Source organism: Alosa alosa, chromosome 17, assembly GCF_017589495.1.
Source record: "Alosa alosa isolate M-15738 ecotype Scorff River chromosome 17, AALO_Geno_1.1, whole genome shotgun sequence".
Lineage (NCBI taxonomy): Eukaryota > Metazoa > Chordata > Actinopteri > Clupeiformes > Clupeidae > Alosa > Alosa alosa.
Window position 1 is genome coordinate 27780819 of NC_063205.1, and position 14892 is coordinate 27795710.

General features: G+C 47.1%; 1 protein-coding gene across 4 annotated transcripts in view; it reads left to right on the forward strand.

Moving 5' to 3' along the window:
* Positions 1–14892, forward strand: part of grm8a (glutamate receptor, metabotropic 8a) — a 166640-nt gene that overhangs the window by 51963 nt on the left and 99785 nt on the right. For all 4 annotated transcript variants that reach the window (XM_048267684.1, XM_048267683.1, XM_048267686.1 and 1 more), the window contains one exon: positions 1808–2024. In XM_048267684.1, coding sequence (XP_048123641.1) covers positions 1808–2024 — 217 coding nt within the window. The remainder of the gene's footprint in view (positions 1–1807; positions 2025–14892) is intronic.

Here is a 14892-nt window from a genome sequence, read left to right on the forward strand (position 1 = left end):
CGATCCTTAAAAGCACTCATTACACACAATGACAAATGGCATATGACAGCTTAAAGCTATATATTTTCCACAGCTTTCAACAAAACCGTGGGCGACCACAATAACAGACAACAGGTATGCAAACAAATAAACAAATACATTTCGACTAATACTGATACAGCTGCCATGTTTATGGAAAAGTGAGCTAGGGAAGAGCTGCAAAAGTGCATGCATCCATCATGCTACATGCCAGTGTGGTTGTGTGGTGCCGGCGGTGTGTCTGTGATGAGTGCCCTTGAGTTTGCCTCTCCACCTTGATAAAAGAGAAACCACCGGATGTGTGAACATCTTATCCACTCAGGCGAATCTGTTTATGACAGCAGTGAGTCTAGCTCCTGAATGGATGACTGGTCTTCTGCAAGATATTGACCCCAGAAATACACACACACACACACAACACACACGCACACACACACACACACACACATGCAGAGCTCTCCAGTGAGACAGTGGATTCCGCTGATGGCAGTGGTTTATTACCATAATCTCAGACCTCTTTTATTTTGACCTCACTTCAGATGAAGTTTCTGGAATATGAAAGAGCTCTAGCTCATAAGAATGGCAATTTTCTCACTGCACACTGTTGTACAATAACAATGACATGAAGACTGATACCACTTAGAATCACTTTCATAGAATCCATCGAATTTTCAAGACATCACATTATGATGAATGATACATTTTGATGAATGAAACATGAATGACACTTCTTTGAAGCTGTCATGGGTCAGAAATGGAGGCTAATATAGATGTTTTTTATATATAGTTTTAGGTATAGTTAGTACTAGCAGTGTGGGCAGGTCTTTGGAGTCACCATTTCGAGCATTCTTGGGTTTTGACAGCTTGTATGGTCAAACTGAAGCGTTTCTGAGGCCAAAAAGTAGGGCAGCTCAAGATGGGGGTTCTGGCACATATGATGCGTGGGGGTTCTGGCACATATGATGCGTGCTGACAGCTGTAAGTGATTGCTCAGCGCAAGGAACATCCCACAAAGCTGCAGCGCGTTCGCTCAGCGAGACCGGTGAGGAGGAGAGAAAAAGAATCAGATTTTTCACATCTAAATCGATAGAAATAAATACATTTGGTGAAAATCAGCCAGCGTGTCAGGGCACTGCTCGCAAAAACTACAGGAGCTGACAGTGGAATTCTCTCTGAGCACATATCAGCGTTGAATAGAAAAAGAATGAAAAAAAAAAAATGAAGATATGAACGATCCCCTACACCTCCTCCCTGAACGGTCTAGCTGATGATTTGGCAACGTGGAGTCCTCAGCAGTGTTTGGACTCGCGAACGTCTGTGTATGAGGGAGACGTGAGTTGAGTCTGAAGCTCTGAGGCCTGCTGCCGCATACAAATAAATCTGACTGCAGGCGTAGGCTCTCTCTCTTTCTCTCACTCTCCTTCCCTCTCTCTCTTTTCCTCTAGAGAAATCAATCTGTCAGTCAACCGTCTCCACCCCAAAGTCCATTAGCTAGACCTCTTGCTGATGAGCCATGCCTGCCTGCCTCCATGCTTCTTCACTTTCTGTCAACAGCTCTCGGCCCCATTCCAACTGCCATGGAGTCATGTAACCCCGTTCGGATGTAGAGACGTTCTGGGTCGTCTTATCTCTGTGTGTCTCTGTGTTTACCGTTTCTCTAGTTCCTGTCCTATTTTCCTGTTTTATGCTGCTTTTTTCTTTCCTTATTTGACAACAAAATGCCTTTATTTTCTTGTGTGTTCCACCACTCATAACTCAATATGTCTTTCACATTTTTTTGCCTCCGCAGATTCCTCAAATCAGCTATGCGTCGACGGCACCGGATCTTAGCGACAACACCCGCTACGACTTCTTCTCCCGCGTCGTGCCACCCGACTCCTACCAGGCGCAAGCCATGCTGGACATCGTCACGGCGATGGGGTGGAACTACGTGTCCACGCTTGCCTCGGAGGGCAGCTATGGGGAGAGCGGCGTGGAGGCGTTCGTCCAGATCTCCAGGGAGATCGGTGAGTCATACTTATGTTAGCGTGACACCGTTTATCATGGCAGGCCCTCTCCTGCTGGCTGGGAGGGTGAAGTGCAGGAGTGCATGAGCACTTTGCCTCACTTGCCCTGGTGGGGATGTTTGACTGATGGGCTTCCCGGCACATCTGGGCAGAAAAATCAATCTGTCTAATTAAGCTTGTCTTGACAAAAGTCTTAAATCTCCTCACATCCAGTGTTTGACATTTCCTGTGAATGATGCTTCTGAACAGGATTAGCACCCTGGTGAGTTTGTGCTAGCAGATTTGTATTGACAGCTGGGGCCTGGGTGGGCTCACTGTCTTCGTCTTTCTGTATTTCTTCTTTCTTTTTTTGGGATGGTTCAGGCTCTGCACAAGAGGCCGCTCCATTTAACCCCCAAAAAAGTGAAGGAAACAGTCAGGCTCTCTGTTGGATTTGTCTCTGTTGTCTGTCGTGGGATGTTAAAGGGGACGATCCTGCCGAGAGATGCCTCAGTATCAGCTGTCCACACGCCAGCGAAAGGGCGATAGAGAGAGGGAGCCCCTGAAGAGCACAAACACTGGGCTGATATTTCAAACAGTGTCTGACTGTGAGGACGTCAGGACAGACACTGCACTGGAAACTGCGTGGCCTGAATGCTAAGCATGCGTGTTGTGTTTGTGTGTATGTGTATGTTAGTGTGTGTGTGTGTGTGTGTGTGTGCGTGGTGTTGGTGATTGGGCAGCAGACTACCCACAGTTACCCCTGGGGTGTTAGCAAGTGAAAAATAGCTACGGCGATGTAGGAGAGAGAAGCTGTGGAGTTGGGGGGGGAATGCCGATCGAGTGAGAAGATAATGATGTGGCCTGAGTAGCCATCCTAGTTTGCCTGCACGCCCGCCCGCACACCTTTCCAACATAATCTGTCCCCTCCCATTCAATCCAATGGAAATGAACAGTTATTATGGAGGCGCCGCAGTCCCCAAAGCAAAAGCAAAGCCCCCCATCCCCACACTCCTCCTAGCAGCATTGCATTGCGGGGTGTTTAATTGTACGCTTTTAAAATTCACGAGCCGTATCGTGCGTTCACACAGAGGGGTTGGGCGGTAACAGCGAACACCCACCAGCCTTATTACACACCTAACCGGCCTGTTGTTCGTGGGCTAATGGGTCCCAGAGTATCTCACAGGCTCCTGACAGTTCTGCTGAGGGGGAATACATCAGTGCTGTACTGAGCTGTGTCAGTGTGGTGATTTGCGAAACATCACAGTCCACTTTGCGAGATGAAGTGGAGTCTATGTATGTGTGTGTGTGTGTGTGTGTGTGTGTGTGTGTGTGGGGGGGGGTTGTTGAGGGGAGGAGGAAAAGGTGGAGGAAAAGGAGGGGGGTGGGAGAAGTATAGGGTTGGAGAGAAATACAGGCGGGTGGGAAATTGATGGTAGTAGAGATGGAGAGAGGGATAGAAATGGATGGTGAATAAATGGAAAGGGTGGGGCCAGAGGGAGGAGGAGGAGAGATGGAGAGATGGAGAGGAGGGAGAGGCTGCTCCCATTCGCAGCTAGGCTGCTCCCATTCGTTCTCTGCTGCCTCACCCACCCACCCATATTGCCCCTCCCCTCTCCTTCACATCTCCAGATTGCTGAGGGGATTTTGTTTTCTTTTTTTCTCCTCTCCTCCTCTCTCGGTGTTAGATTTCCCATCTGAGACAGATGACAGGCTCAAGTCTTCCAGCTGCAACACGAGTGGTGGATTAAAACTGAGAGACAAAGAACTTAACAAGCATCCAATTAGCTGCCGATCTAATGTCACGTAACAGTCGAATGAAAAGTCAATAACCAGGCAACAATGAGGCTCTTGTTTTCCAGTGTCTGCTTAATGAGGTAAACAACGTACGATTTCCGCGCTCTTTCTGCTTCATCTGTCCTCCTCAGAAGAAAAGAAAAACGGGGGGTGAAATACAATACATCAAACTCACACTGACCTTTACATGACAAGCGCATTAACCTTAGATTATCAAATTAATTTGCTGCCCTGTGCAGAGTATGTAAATGATAGATAACCAGCGGAATGGGGAGCGCCACCACAAATGCAGCGGATTTTTGAAGCGCAATGAGTCACTTTTTCTAGAATACATTTCATCTGACGGGTGAGCAGAGATGTCAGAGAGTGTGATGTTGAGCTTCTGCGGCCTCCACGCGGAAGAATCCTCCACCCCCACCACACTCCTCCACCCCCCCCTCCCCCCGCCCACACCAGCTCGCCTCGCCGTGTCAAGCGGGGCGGTTCGCCGCTGTGCCGGGGCTCCTCGTCTCCGCAACTGTCTCCGACAGCCATGATGAAGGATGCGGCTAACGCGGCTAACGACAGCATGATAGATGTGACCTCATTGTCCGTTGCGCTGGCTCTGTGAGAAGTGGGGCAGATTGGAACCCACATCCGTAGCACCCCCCCCCCCCCCCCCTCAGCCGCCCACCCTACTTCAGGATAGCGTTGTGTCTTCCGTACTCTTCGCCTGCCTTGTCGTGACGGTTTTATCCCCTTCCACTCGTTCTCGGCCCGCGCCTGTCTGTCAGGCTTAGAACCTGTTAATGAGGCCTGACATAGTTCCTCAGCCTGTCATCACTGCCGTCGTTGTGTGGCAACCAGGGCAATCTGTGCATTATGATATAGCTGTACTATATCTGTGCATTATGATATAGCTGTACAACTGTTGGCAGACATGCTTCTTCTCAGTCTACCATCCCAGCTACATTGTATATGCTGATCTGCCAAGACACCCAGAAATACATGCCGTATTGTAATAATAACTCGTAGCTTTCTCAGTGGTAGGATTATCCTTATCATGTACCGGTATACATTATCATATTTATATATATATATATATATATATATATATATATATATATATATATATATATATATATATATATATATATATATATAAAAACTCCATATTTGGTCTGGCAGCACACAGACAATTACAATGCAAAACCAGGCAGTTGGACTCTGACTAATAGGTAAGAACACTGGGTGGAGACTGCATACAAATGACTTGGCTTCCAGTCATACCCTGCTCCTCCTCTACATTAAAGTGTGTTTCCTCCAGACCTGCAAAAGCTCTCTGGAGACAGACACCCGCGCACTCCCTGGGATCTCCCGCTAGTTCCCCAACCCTGCTCCCCAGGCGCCACTACTCCCTGCCTGCCTGCGCCCACGTCTGACAGCCCTCCCTGTTCTCCCCGACCGGCCTCGTGTCAGGGTATGGAGGGTTTCCGTCTCCTCTCCTCTCCTCAGAGTCCAGTGACAGCTCCACTGCTCCCACTCTCTCTTCCTCCCTCTCTTTCCTCTCCTCCCTCTCACCGACCCCCCCTCTCCCATCATGGCTGGCCAGTGGCAGTCCCTCGCCTTCATCAGTGCACCTCTGAAGGCAGCCAGTTAGAGTGAGTGTTCGCCTCTCCTCTCCTCGCCCGGGCTCGGCTGCTCCTAATGACCGGCATGCTGAATCAATTAGGTGCTCTCCTGAAACTCTGCTGCAGGCCCCTGAGCTGCCAACTCATTCAGGGAGACCCCAGGCACTGGAGGGGCAAGGCATGTATCCCTGTGTTTAAAGTCCTAAATGAACCATTAGCTAGGCAGAGCAAGGGAGGGAGAGAGTGAGAAAGAGAGAGAGAGAGAGAGGGAGAGAGATGGAGAGACTGAGCAAGAGAGGAAGAGAGTGAGGGGTAGAGAGAGCATAACCACAGATTAAACAAGGGGTTTGCTGTTATTTCTGGTCAATACCTCCCCAGTGGGCAGGCGAACGTGGAGGGCATGCTTCAGAGAGTTGTGCAGTCACCGACCTCATCTTCTCCCCATAAACCAGCGTGGATTAAAGTCAAGGCATTTGCATAATATCATGGAACAAGGGGTTTAGTCAGTGGCCCAGAACAGCCACACAGAGGAAGAGCGCAGTTCAATTGGAACGGGAGAAATCCGGCACACAAGGCGTTGTGACGCCAAAGACAAGAAGAAACGAGCAAACACTCCCCAAGCAGCATCTCAGAAGGTTTTCTGCAATCTGTAATCACATTAATAGATTTAATCTTGACATTATTTCCCGTTGTTGTTCTTCAAGCGATATTCTCGCATCGACTCCCTGAGAATTGCTTTGGTGGAGCCGGTGTCTCCCCAAAGGGTTTTTTTCCGATGCCATGCACAAAAGTTCCATCACAAAACCCTGGTGCCACAAGCGAGCACTCTTAGATCCATCAACTCGCTTTAAAAAAACAACAACACATGTGACAAGATCCAGCTGCTCTTGTCTCTATTCATCGCATCCCAGCACCATTGAGTTAGGAAAGGCCCCCTTTTTATGATAGGAAAGGAAAGGCAATTTTCTGATTTATGAGAGATGGTGCAGAAAAGCTTATCACTGCAGAGTGCGCAGGATATCCTTTACTGTCAGTGTCGTCCCTTGGGTGGGTTTAGCGGCAAAGATCTTCGTCCTTGATTATGTGTTACCAAGATCAAGGGTACATGACAACTCTATTCATCATTGTCTTGCACAAGAGAGTGAGCGGCAGGAAAACACATCAAACACCACATTTGTTACCAATTAACGAGACATGCTTTTGTCTCAAGGTGAAACCACACCAGCATTTCACCATCTATTCTTTTTTTTTGCGTCGAGTCGTGTTAGACAAGAAAAGAAGCAACGTTTCCCTCGATGGGATTTGTTGACACTTAGTCTTGTGTTCTTTCAAGCCAAAAATATGGGTATTCGTGTAAGTATGTGTGTGTGTGTGCTTTTATGTGTGCGTGTCAGTGTGTTGTGCTTGTTCAGAAGCCACGAACAGATAAACACCGAATCTCTTAAGAAAACTGAACACGGGTGTCACAGCTCAGACAGATGATAGCATCGCCTCATCAGGGCTTTCCCCTCATGTATTAGTTCCGTTCCGAAAAACACAACCGCAGGCTGGAGAGAAGAACTTGACAAGCCAGAAAGTTCCTACAAACAAACAGCCTTCTCCCCGCCCTTCACACCCACATCCCCCAGGCCGAGCCAGAGCCCTCAAACCCTCCCACTGCCCAAAGTGACCAGTATACTCTGCCATTAAACTCAAAAGTGCTTTTCAGACAGAGAAGCCTCAGAGTGGAATAACATGCTCAGTCCATTCCTACCCTCGACACCCCCAAACCCCCCTCGAAAAAAACAACATTTTCTTCCTCACAATGGAACACTAGCCGTGTGGGTGTTTTGCGAGTGTGTGTGAATCTGCCTGCACAACCTAAAAGCACTTTACTGCCAGTAATGTTCTGCTTCAGTGCCTCCTGCTTGACTCAAGGCCTGTGGAAAAGCATCTTTTGATTTTTCGAGGTCAGAGATGTCAAGGCCGAAATAAATTGCAAAAAACAATGTTGGTATTATTGTGTCGTTAAAGACTAGAATGAAAGAGGAGAGGTATCAAAAGGCATGAGATGTCATATAGAACTGTCAGTGGCCTCCATGCATTTATCTGTCAAATGCAGTGAGTCATTTTTTAGTTGGTTTAAATGGGATGTGGACAAAGCCCACTCTGAAAAATGACAAACAACTTTGGAATTTTCATATCTTCTTTGTTCCTTTTTCATGTGCAAAATAGAAGAGAAATAAAAATAAAATACGTCTCAATATGAAAAGGTCTTTGGAGAAATAAGCATGACATAAATACCTGGGGCACAAAAATGCACTGTTAAATTACTGTAACTGCAAAGGTTACGCAATACTGGAATCCACTAAATGACTCAATCCTGTTCCTACCCAAACAACAGACCTAACTAATCCCATGGCCACCTGGATTCTGAATGTCCTCCTTGGCATGGGTGGGCAACTATTATTCTCCGCAGCCACAGATGAGTGTAGATTGAGTATAAACATTGATTGTGGAGAAAGCGAACCCCTCCACCGCTCTCCCATTACGCAAACCACACAGGCATTGTTCCTTTTAGTGTCCGTAAGAGACAAATGTGATGGGGCTCGAGGAAGGTGGGGTGGGTTAACGGAGGTGGGAGGAGGGAGTAGGGGGGGGGTCCTCTTTTCATCTGCCAGGGCTGCGATTTCGATTGCGGATCTCTCGTTGGCGAACCCAAAAGCGGGCACTTAAGAGGGCCTGTAATGAATCACCGAGCGGCGGGGTGATAGATGGAGGCTGGGGCCTAGTCTGATTAGCTGTATCTGAATTCCCGGAGAAATGTGGGCCCTGTCGGCACGGCGATTAAACAGTCGTCGGCATGACAACACTCCTCCTTGTGTTTGCCGCTAGGCTCAGGACAATGCGAGAAAAATGTAGGGGCCGTTGCTGCTGCTTTCTTTCTCTCTCTCTCTCTCTCTCTCTCTCTCTTTTTTCTCTCTTACACCTCGGCCTCTCTTGCCCTCTCTTTGCTTCAGTCCTAAATGAAAGTCGAGACGTGTGCTTTTGTTGTGCCACCGTCTCCCCAATGACGGTTTGTTAGCTAGACAGCGAGTTTCCATCTTTGTTGGGGGTCACTCACTCACAGTTAAGAGGGGATGTGTAAGGATGGTAAGGAAAGAGAGGAGAGAGAGCAAGAGTGAAAGTAAAGAGAGAGAGAGAGAGAGAGAGAGAGAGAGAGAGAGAGAGAGAAGAAAGAAAGGGAGGGTGACGATGGAGGGGAGCTTAAGTGTGTCCTGATGAGACCTTTCGACTCCTCTTCTGCTCTTTAGGTCAAGAACTCGGCCTTGTGCAAATGTCAGGAGCCATATTTCAGAAGGCACTAAAAGACGGTCATTAAAAGGACCTGACAACTGAAGTCCCCAAACAGCTGAAGTGTCTAGTCTCCTTGGAGAGGGCTGAGCGAAGAAGACAAGAAGCCATTACAGTAAATGGTCACCATTCCTCACCTGAGTAATGTGTGAATATTTTCATTTTCATTTTCAGAGGAAGACCACACTTCCTCTGTTCCAGTTCATCATTTCTTTTTCAGAGGAAGACCGCACCTTCTCTCAGGGCCGGATCGCCCTATACGCACTCTACGCAAGTTGTGTAAGGCCTCGCAAGTAAAGGCCCCCTCTCCCGTCTCCCTTTGAGTCAAGCTAGTGACGGAAGATATACAGTTATAGCGACAGTGTCTCATACATTAAGAATGTGAAAGCCTTCAGGGAATGAAAAACGGAAGAAGAAACTTCACGAGAATCAACAGCGGGAACAGCAGTCGGGTAAACTATTCCTTGGTTTGATGTCAACAAATAATTTGAGTATAGTAATGTAATCTCTCCAGCGTGTGTTGCTGGCCCAGCCTACCTAACAGGGAAGTGAATCCCCTGATCTGTCTGCGGCTTGCTTGCCAGCCTTTTCCAGTCAGAGTACTTTGCAAAAGTTGTGAAATATAACCGCATATTCCGTTTTTTTGAATGCAGGCTGGCTACATTTTGGCTACATTTTGGGAAAAAATATATATTTTAATGCGTGCATGCTTTAGATGAAACCAGTAGTTTTTCAGCAGAAACATTTGAGGACCCGTGATCGGTGATTTCACTCTTCCCATACATTTTTTTAAAACAAGTCGATGGTTTTAAAATGTTTCAGTCTAGCTTTAGTTGGTTTAGATTCAACTGAATACATGCAAAATGGAAAGTAGCCTAATAGATTAACTTTGATTTGCTGTGCTGCATACTGGACAATAGATGCACATAGTAAATTATATGAAGTAGGACTATTTAGTAGGTTTAATAATATTTAAATAAGTCTACGTTTGAAAAAAGAAATTGAAGGGAATCCAGTCCAGTACATGGTGAAAAACAGTCAGCCTCAGTCAGTACTAGCACAACCAGATATGTACAGCCAGCTTCTAAAATTGGGCATTTATAGCTGTGAAGGTGATTCACACAATTATTTTTCTATTTTTCCCAAAAAACTATGTTTGGTAACTTCTGTAGACATCCAAAATGGGGTGGGATGATTGTATTGGGTGCACTGGGGTATCAGGTGGGACTGTACAAAAATAACATTTTGGCCCACAGAGTTCAGGTAGAAGGGGCCCTTAGCAGAATTTTACTTAGGCCCCCATGAAGGTGGCACTGCCTCCTCTGTTCCCCTCTGTTTAGTGTTTCCTTCATAGGGATGTCAAGGGTGCATTCCGATCGCCTCGTAGTAGACTGCGAAGTAAATTGTACAGGGTGTTCAGCCATATTAAGTGATATTTCGTTCCGTAGAGAGTGACAGTGTTAAGTTTGAAGTGAACTGCACAGTGTGTAGGGAGCTAGTGAACATAGCTCATTTCACCGGAAGTTAGATGGCACCCAGAGTTCAGTAAATGGTCCGAAGCGGCCGTATTTGCAGATAAACGTCACTTGTTTGTTTTGTTTTTTGGCTTTTTTATGCTTGGATTTTGTGATAACTAGCGAGAAAGACCCTGTACATTAAAATCCCAAAACACGTCTGAAATGTTGTGAACGAAAGCAAGCTAGCAAGCTACCTCTCCACTGTTTTGAATGGATAATGCGTTGGACGCGACTTGTGAATCCAAACATCAACTATGAACTAGCAGGGCATTCCAAATAAAATGGTTTTAGCGATCGAGATCCCTGTGAAATTCCCTGTGAATTGTACACCCTGTGCAGTGGGTAGGGAGTAGGGAATTCAGCGTAGGGACCCTTGTAATCGGAACGCACCCATAGTCTCTGGGTATGGGTGATCAGTTGACCATGAGGTCATGTTAGAATAGTCTGACTTGAAAGACAGGCACACCATTCCATAGTGACACAGCTAAAGGAAAAAATCTGTGTTCTGGAATCTTCTGTCAGGACATCGTCTTTATGTCCTTTAAGACGGCCCCACAGGGACCGACTGTGGACTCCAACACTACAACACACCAGCGATCTCGACCTCGGGTCAGAATGTCACTCACAAAAACCTCTTGGGAGCACTTGGTAGCAGAGAGAGGGAGGGAGTTGGTTGGTGATTGAAAAAAATGAAAAAAAACAAAGAGAAAGAGAGTGTGAGTGCAGACAGAGAGAGAGAGAGATAGAGAGAGAGAGGAAGAAGAAAAGAAAGAGAGAGTGCTCTGAAGCCAGTTATGGTCAGATCAATGCTCTAGTCTTTCCCCATAGCCGACACGGTACACGCCACTGCATCCTTCACAGAGAATGGAAATCAAGACAAATGAGCACAATGAATCGGCGCAGTTGGCAGCGTTTGAGGGCCGCAGCGCTGAAAAGGGACTGATTGTACTGTCTCACACATTAGCCGATAAATGGCTGACATCATCAGTGTTTGCCCAGTGTTGTACGGAGGCGTGATCCGCCGCCATACATCACGCCGCTACAGAGCTGCAGGTTGTAGGAGTGCTTTACGATGCTCGCATCAATCTCCCCCCACACACACACACAGACACACACAGACACACACACCTTTAGCCCTTCTCCCTTTGTGCCTCTCCTCTCCCTCCCCACAACCGATCGTGGCTCCAGAGCACCCTGTAGCTCTTCATCAAGCTTCGCACTCCCTCCCATTTGGGGCAGATTGGCCCCCGGCAGCTGAATTGGCTTCACTATGAAAAGAAGCTGATCAAGGGGATGACAGCCAGTGAGAGAGGCCTATTTGTGCATTTTGTGGATGCTGTGGATGTGTACCAAGTGTGTATATGCACACTTGCATGTGTGTGTGTTGGATATGTGGAAGACTGTGTACACACATTTGTATGTGTGGGTTGGATATGAAGTCTGTGTGTGTGTGTGTGTGTGTCTGTCTGTTCGGTGTGTGAGAGAGAGAGATGGGGATGGTGGGTGTATGCATCTTTGTGTTGTGGAAGATGCTTTGGAATTGGGAAGAACTTTATCCTCTTTCTGTACTTCTAAATTAGATTTCCTGCATATTACACGTGAATGCCCTGTGGTCGACACAAGGCTCCATGCAAAACCAATTATATAATTCTGTCAGGGCTGTGAATTGGCAAATGAAGTGAAATTAACCATTTTTAAAAAAAAATCACACAGACTTACCTAAGAGGCAATTGAGAGGTTAGGAAAACCCATAAGGAATATAACATCAGCCATTTTCTTTTTCTGCCGCTGCTTGTTTCAGTTTTTTATATGAAGTCATTTTTGCCCTAGTCTCTGCCTGACAAGTAATTTATTCACCCACCAACAAATGTTGTAAAACCATGGATTTAAAAGTTTCATCATTCCCAAGCTTCTCATTTCTCACTTCTGAAAACTTGTATTATTCAGACGAGGGATCAGAATTTATGCAAGGTTCAGACATGGCTTTATATTCAACCTCTCTCCCTTCTCTCTCTCTCTCTTTCTCTCCTGTTCTCTCTGTCTCTCTCTTTCTTTCTTCCTCTCGTGGATTCTGACTAGTTTTGATTTTATGTGCCACCTTACTGAAGCCCTACAAAAAAATAAATTGGCTGTTTTATGACTGGAGCCTCACGGTAGAGGTAGGTGGGGAGAGCAAAGGGGGTGTGTGTGTGTGTGTGTGTGTGTGTGTAAGGAAGAAGAGCTCCCGTGGAAGATAGAGTGTGTGCCGAGTGAAAGGAGTGTATCTCCTCCGCCCTGCGGCACACACCTCGGTAGCCTGGGAGGAGATTTATACAGAGGTTCGAGAGAGAGATTCATCAATGTGCGCGACCGTTGACAAAAAAAAAGAATAATAAAAAAATGAGGAACACCACCGAGTCCAGAAGGCGCGACAGAATGGTCGCTGAGTGAAAACGAAATCTGCAATCCGATTATCGTTAATTGCGTTTGTGGGTTTGTGTGTGGTGGGCCGACGGGACGGGCGGGACTAAATTGGGGAACTGTAATTAGACGAGGAGCGGGGCCCCCTAAGTGACACCCCCCTGATCCAATCACCTCGTCCGAACAGGGAGAATGCTGCCAAGGAGACGGTAAATCACCAGCCTTGCTCCCACAGGAGGTCCGCTCTCTGATTGAGTCTGCAGGCCTCTTTTCTCTCTCTCTCTCTCTCTCTCTCTCTCTCTCTCTCTCTCGACTCTTCTGCCTTCTTTTCTTTCCTCCAAGTGTCAGGAATGCTCTCTCCCTTACTGTGTGTGTGTGTGTGTGTGTGTGTGTGTGCCTGTCTGTAGCTTTGCATGACAGCTGTGATGTCACCTTGCGTCAGCTTGGGTGAAAGAATGTTCCACACCTTGGAAGCTAAATGAAGCTCTGCAGTTGAGAGTGTTTGATATTTTTTTGCCAGATGGTTTTCTGTGCGATGTGTGAATGGGCTGTAATTCACAGCATGTGGTTGGGCTCCTACTGTGATACATCTCCCAAATCTTCAGAAGGAAACTTTTACACGGTTGAATAAAAAGATACAGCTCCTGTATCTGCAAGATGGCTGCGTGACATCTCTAAAAAATGCCCTCAAATAAAAACATCCCGCTAGATGTTCCTCAACTTGACCTCCGCTTTCTAAGGATGTGGCTCTGTTCTTTTAACCTTGGTTCTTAAGCAGGAGAACCTTGATTTTGTATGGAGAATTCTAAGGGAATGCATTAAGTATTTAAAGTACAAAGGTGGCAGAGGGAATAAAATGGTCAGGAATGAATATTGCATGTGCTGGAGCTGGACACTTCTCCCTATCTCTTTATTTCTCTCTCCCTATCCGTCTTCCTCTCATTCTCGCTCTCTTTCTCTCTGTGCCTGCAGACATGAAAGTCTATTTATGCATGTAATTCGACACCTTTGACCTCTGAGTGGGCGTCAAGCTTCTTAAAAGAGGGAACATTGATTGGGGCGACGCAACACATAATTCAATCTGCCGCAGAATCGGCCAGGACGGCACGAGTTGTAATCTAATTATTCAAATATGCGCACATGCCTTGCCCTTGGTGGCAGCCATAATTCATACGAGGGGACTGTATGTATGTGTGCCATGGCGGGGATTGTCTTCAGCTTGGCTTTGAACACTCATCTTGCCTCTTGTGGTTGTGTACACAAGACATAATAGTGGGATTATGAGCTTGTTTAGCTGCGAGTTTACACTCTCGGGAGACTGTCAGTGACATTGTCTGTGTTTGTTGACAGAGGCGTCGGTGAAGCCCCCCCCCCTCGTCCCACATGGGCTTCCCCGAACGGGTGTATCTTTTAAGCGTTTCACTCCAGAGCAGGTTGTGGTTGAGTAGTCCTTTATCAGTTTAGCATCATGTCTCTCTCTGTCTCTCTCTCTAGCCTCTGGTCCCCTGAGGGCACTGGGTTGGCTTGTTGATGCTGGAACAACAAGGGCTGGAGATCGGTCTCAGGGAGGGAGATTGAAACAGTTGTCCCCCCTCGCTACTGACCATGGTTGAGCAGCACAATCAGAGTAGCGTCCATGTTCTGGTTTTTCATTCGTCCTCTCTGGTGCGAGTCCCCTGAGGAGAGAAGGACTCATCCATGTCTTTTGGACGTTCTGCACAGAGCTGAGTAGTGGCTGCATATGTGGCACAATCTGTGGTACTTCTTTTTTTTGGAGGGGGTGGGCAACCATGGCAACCCACTAGACCCCCCCACCCAACCCCCTATCCGCCTGGACCTCTCTCATCCCAACACACATACACTCTCTCTCTCTCTCTCTCTCTCTCTCTGTCTCTCTCTCTCTCTCTCTCTCTGTCTCACACACATACACACACACACACACACACACACACACACACACACACACATACACACACAGTCGCCCCTTGTCTCCTTCGCTGCCATGATTTCCCTCCTCCCATGTTTGGACAAAATTAGCATGTGACACTGTGGCTTTGTTTCAACACTGGCTCCCCTGTCGTGCTTGGGAGCCACTGATTCCTATTTGTTGGACAGGGCTTTTTTTGTTTGTGATGGGCAATGGGAGTATTGAGTGTGTGTGTGTGTGTGTGTGTGTGTGTGTGTCTGTGTGTCTGTGTGTGTGTGTGTCTGTGTCTGTGTGTCTGTGTGTGT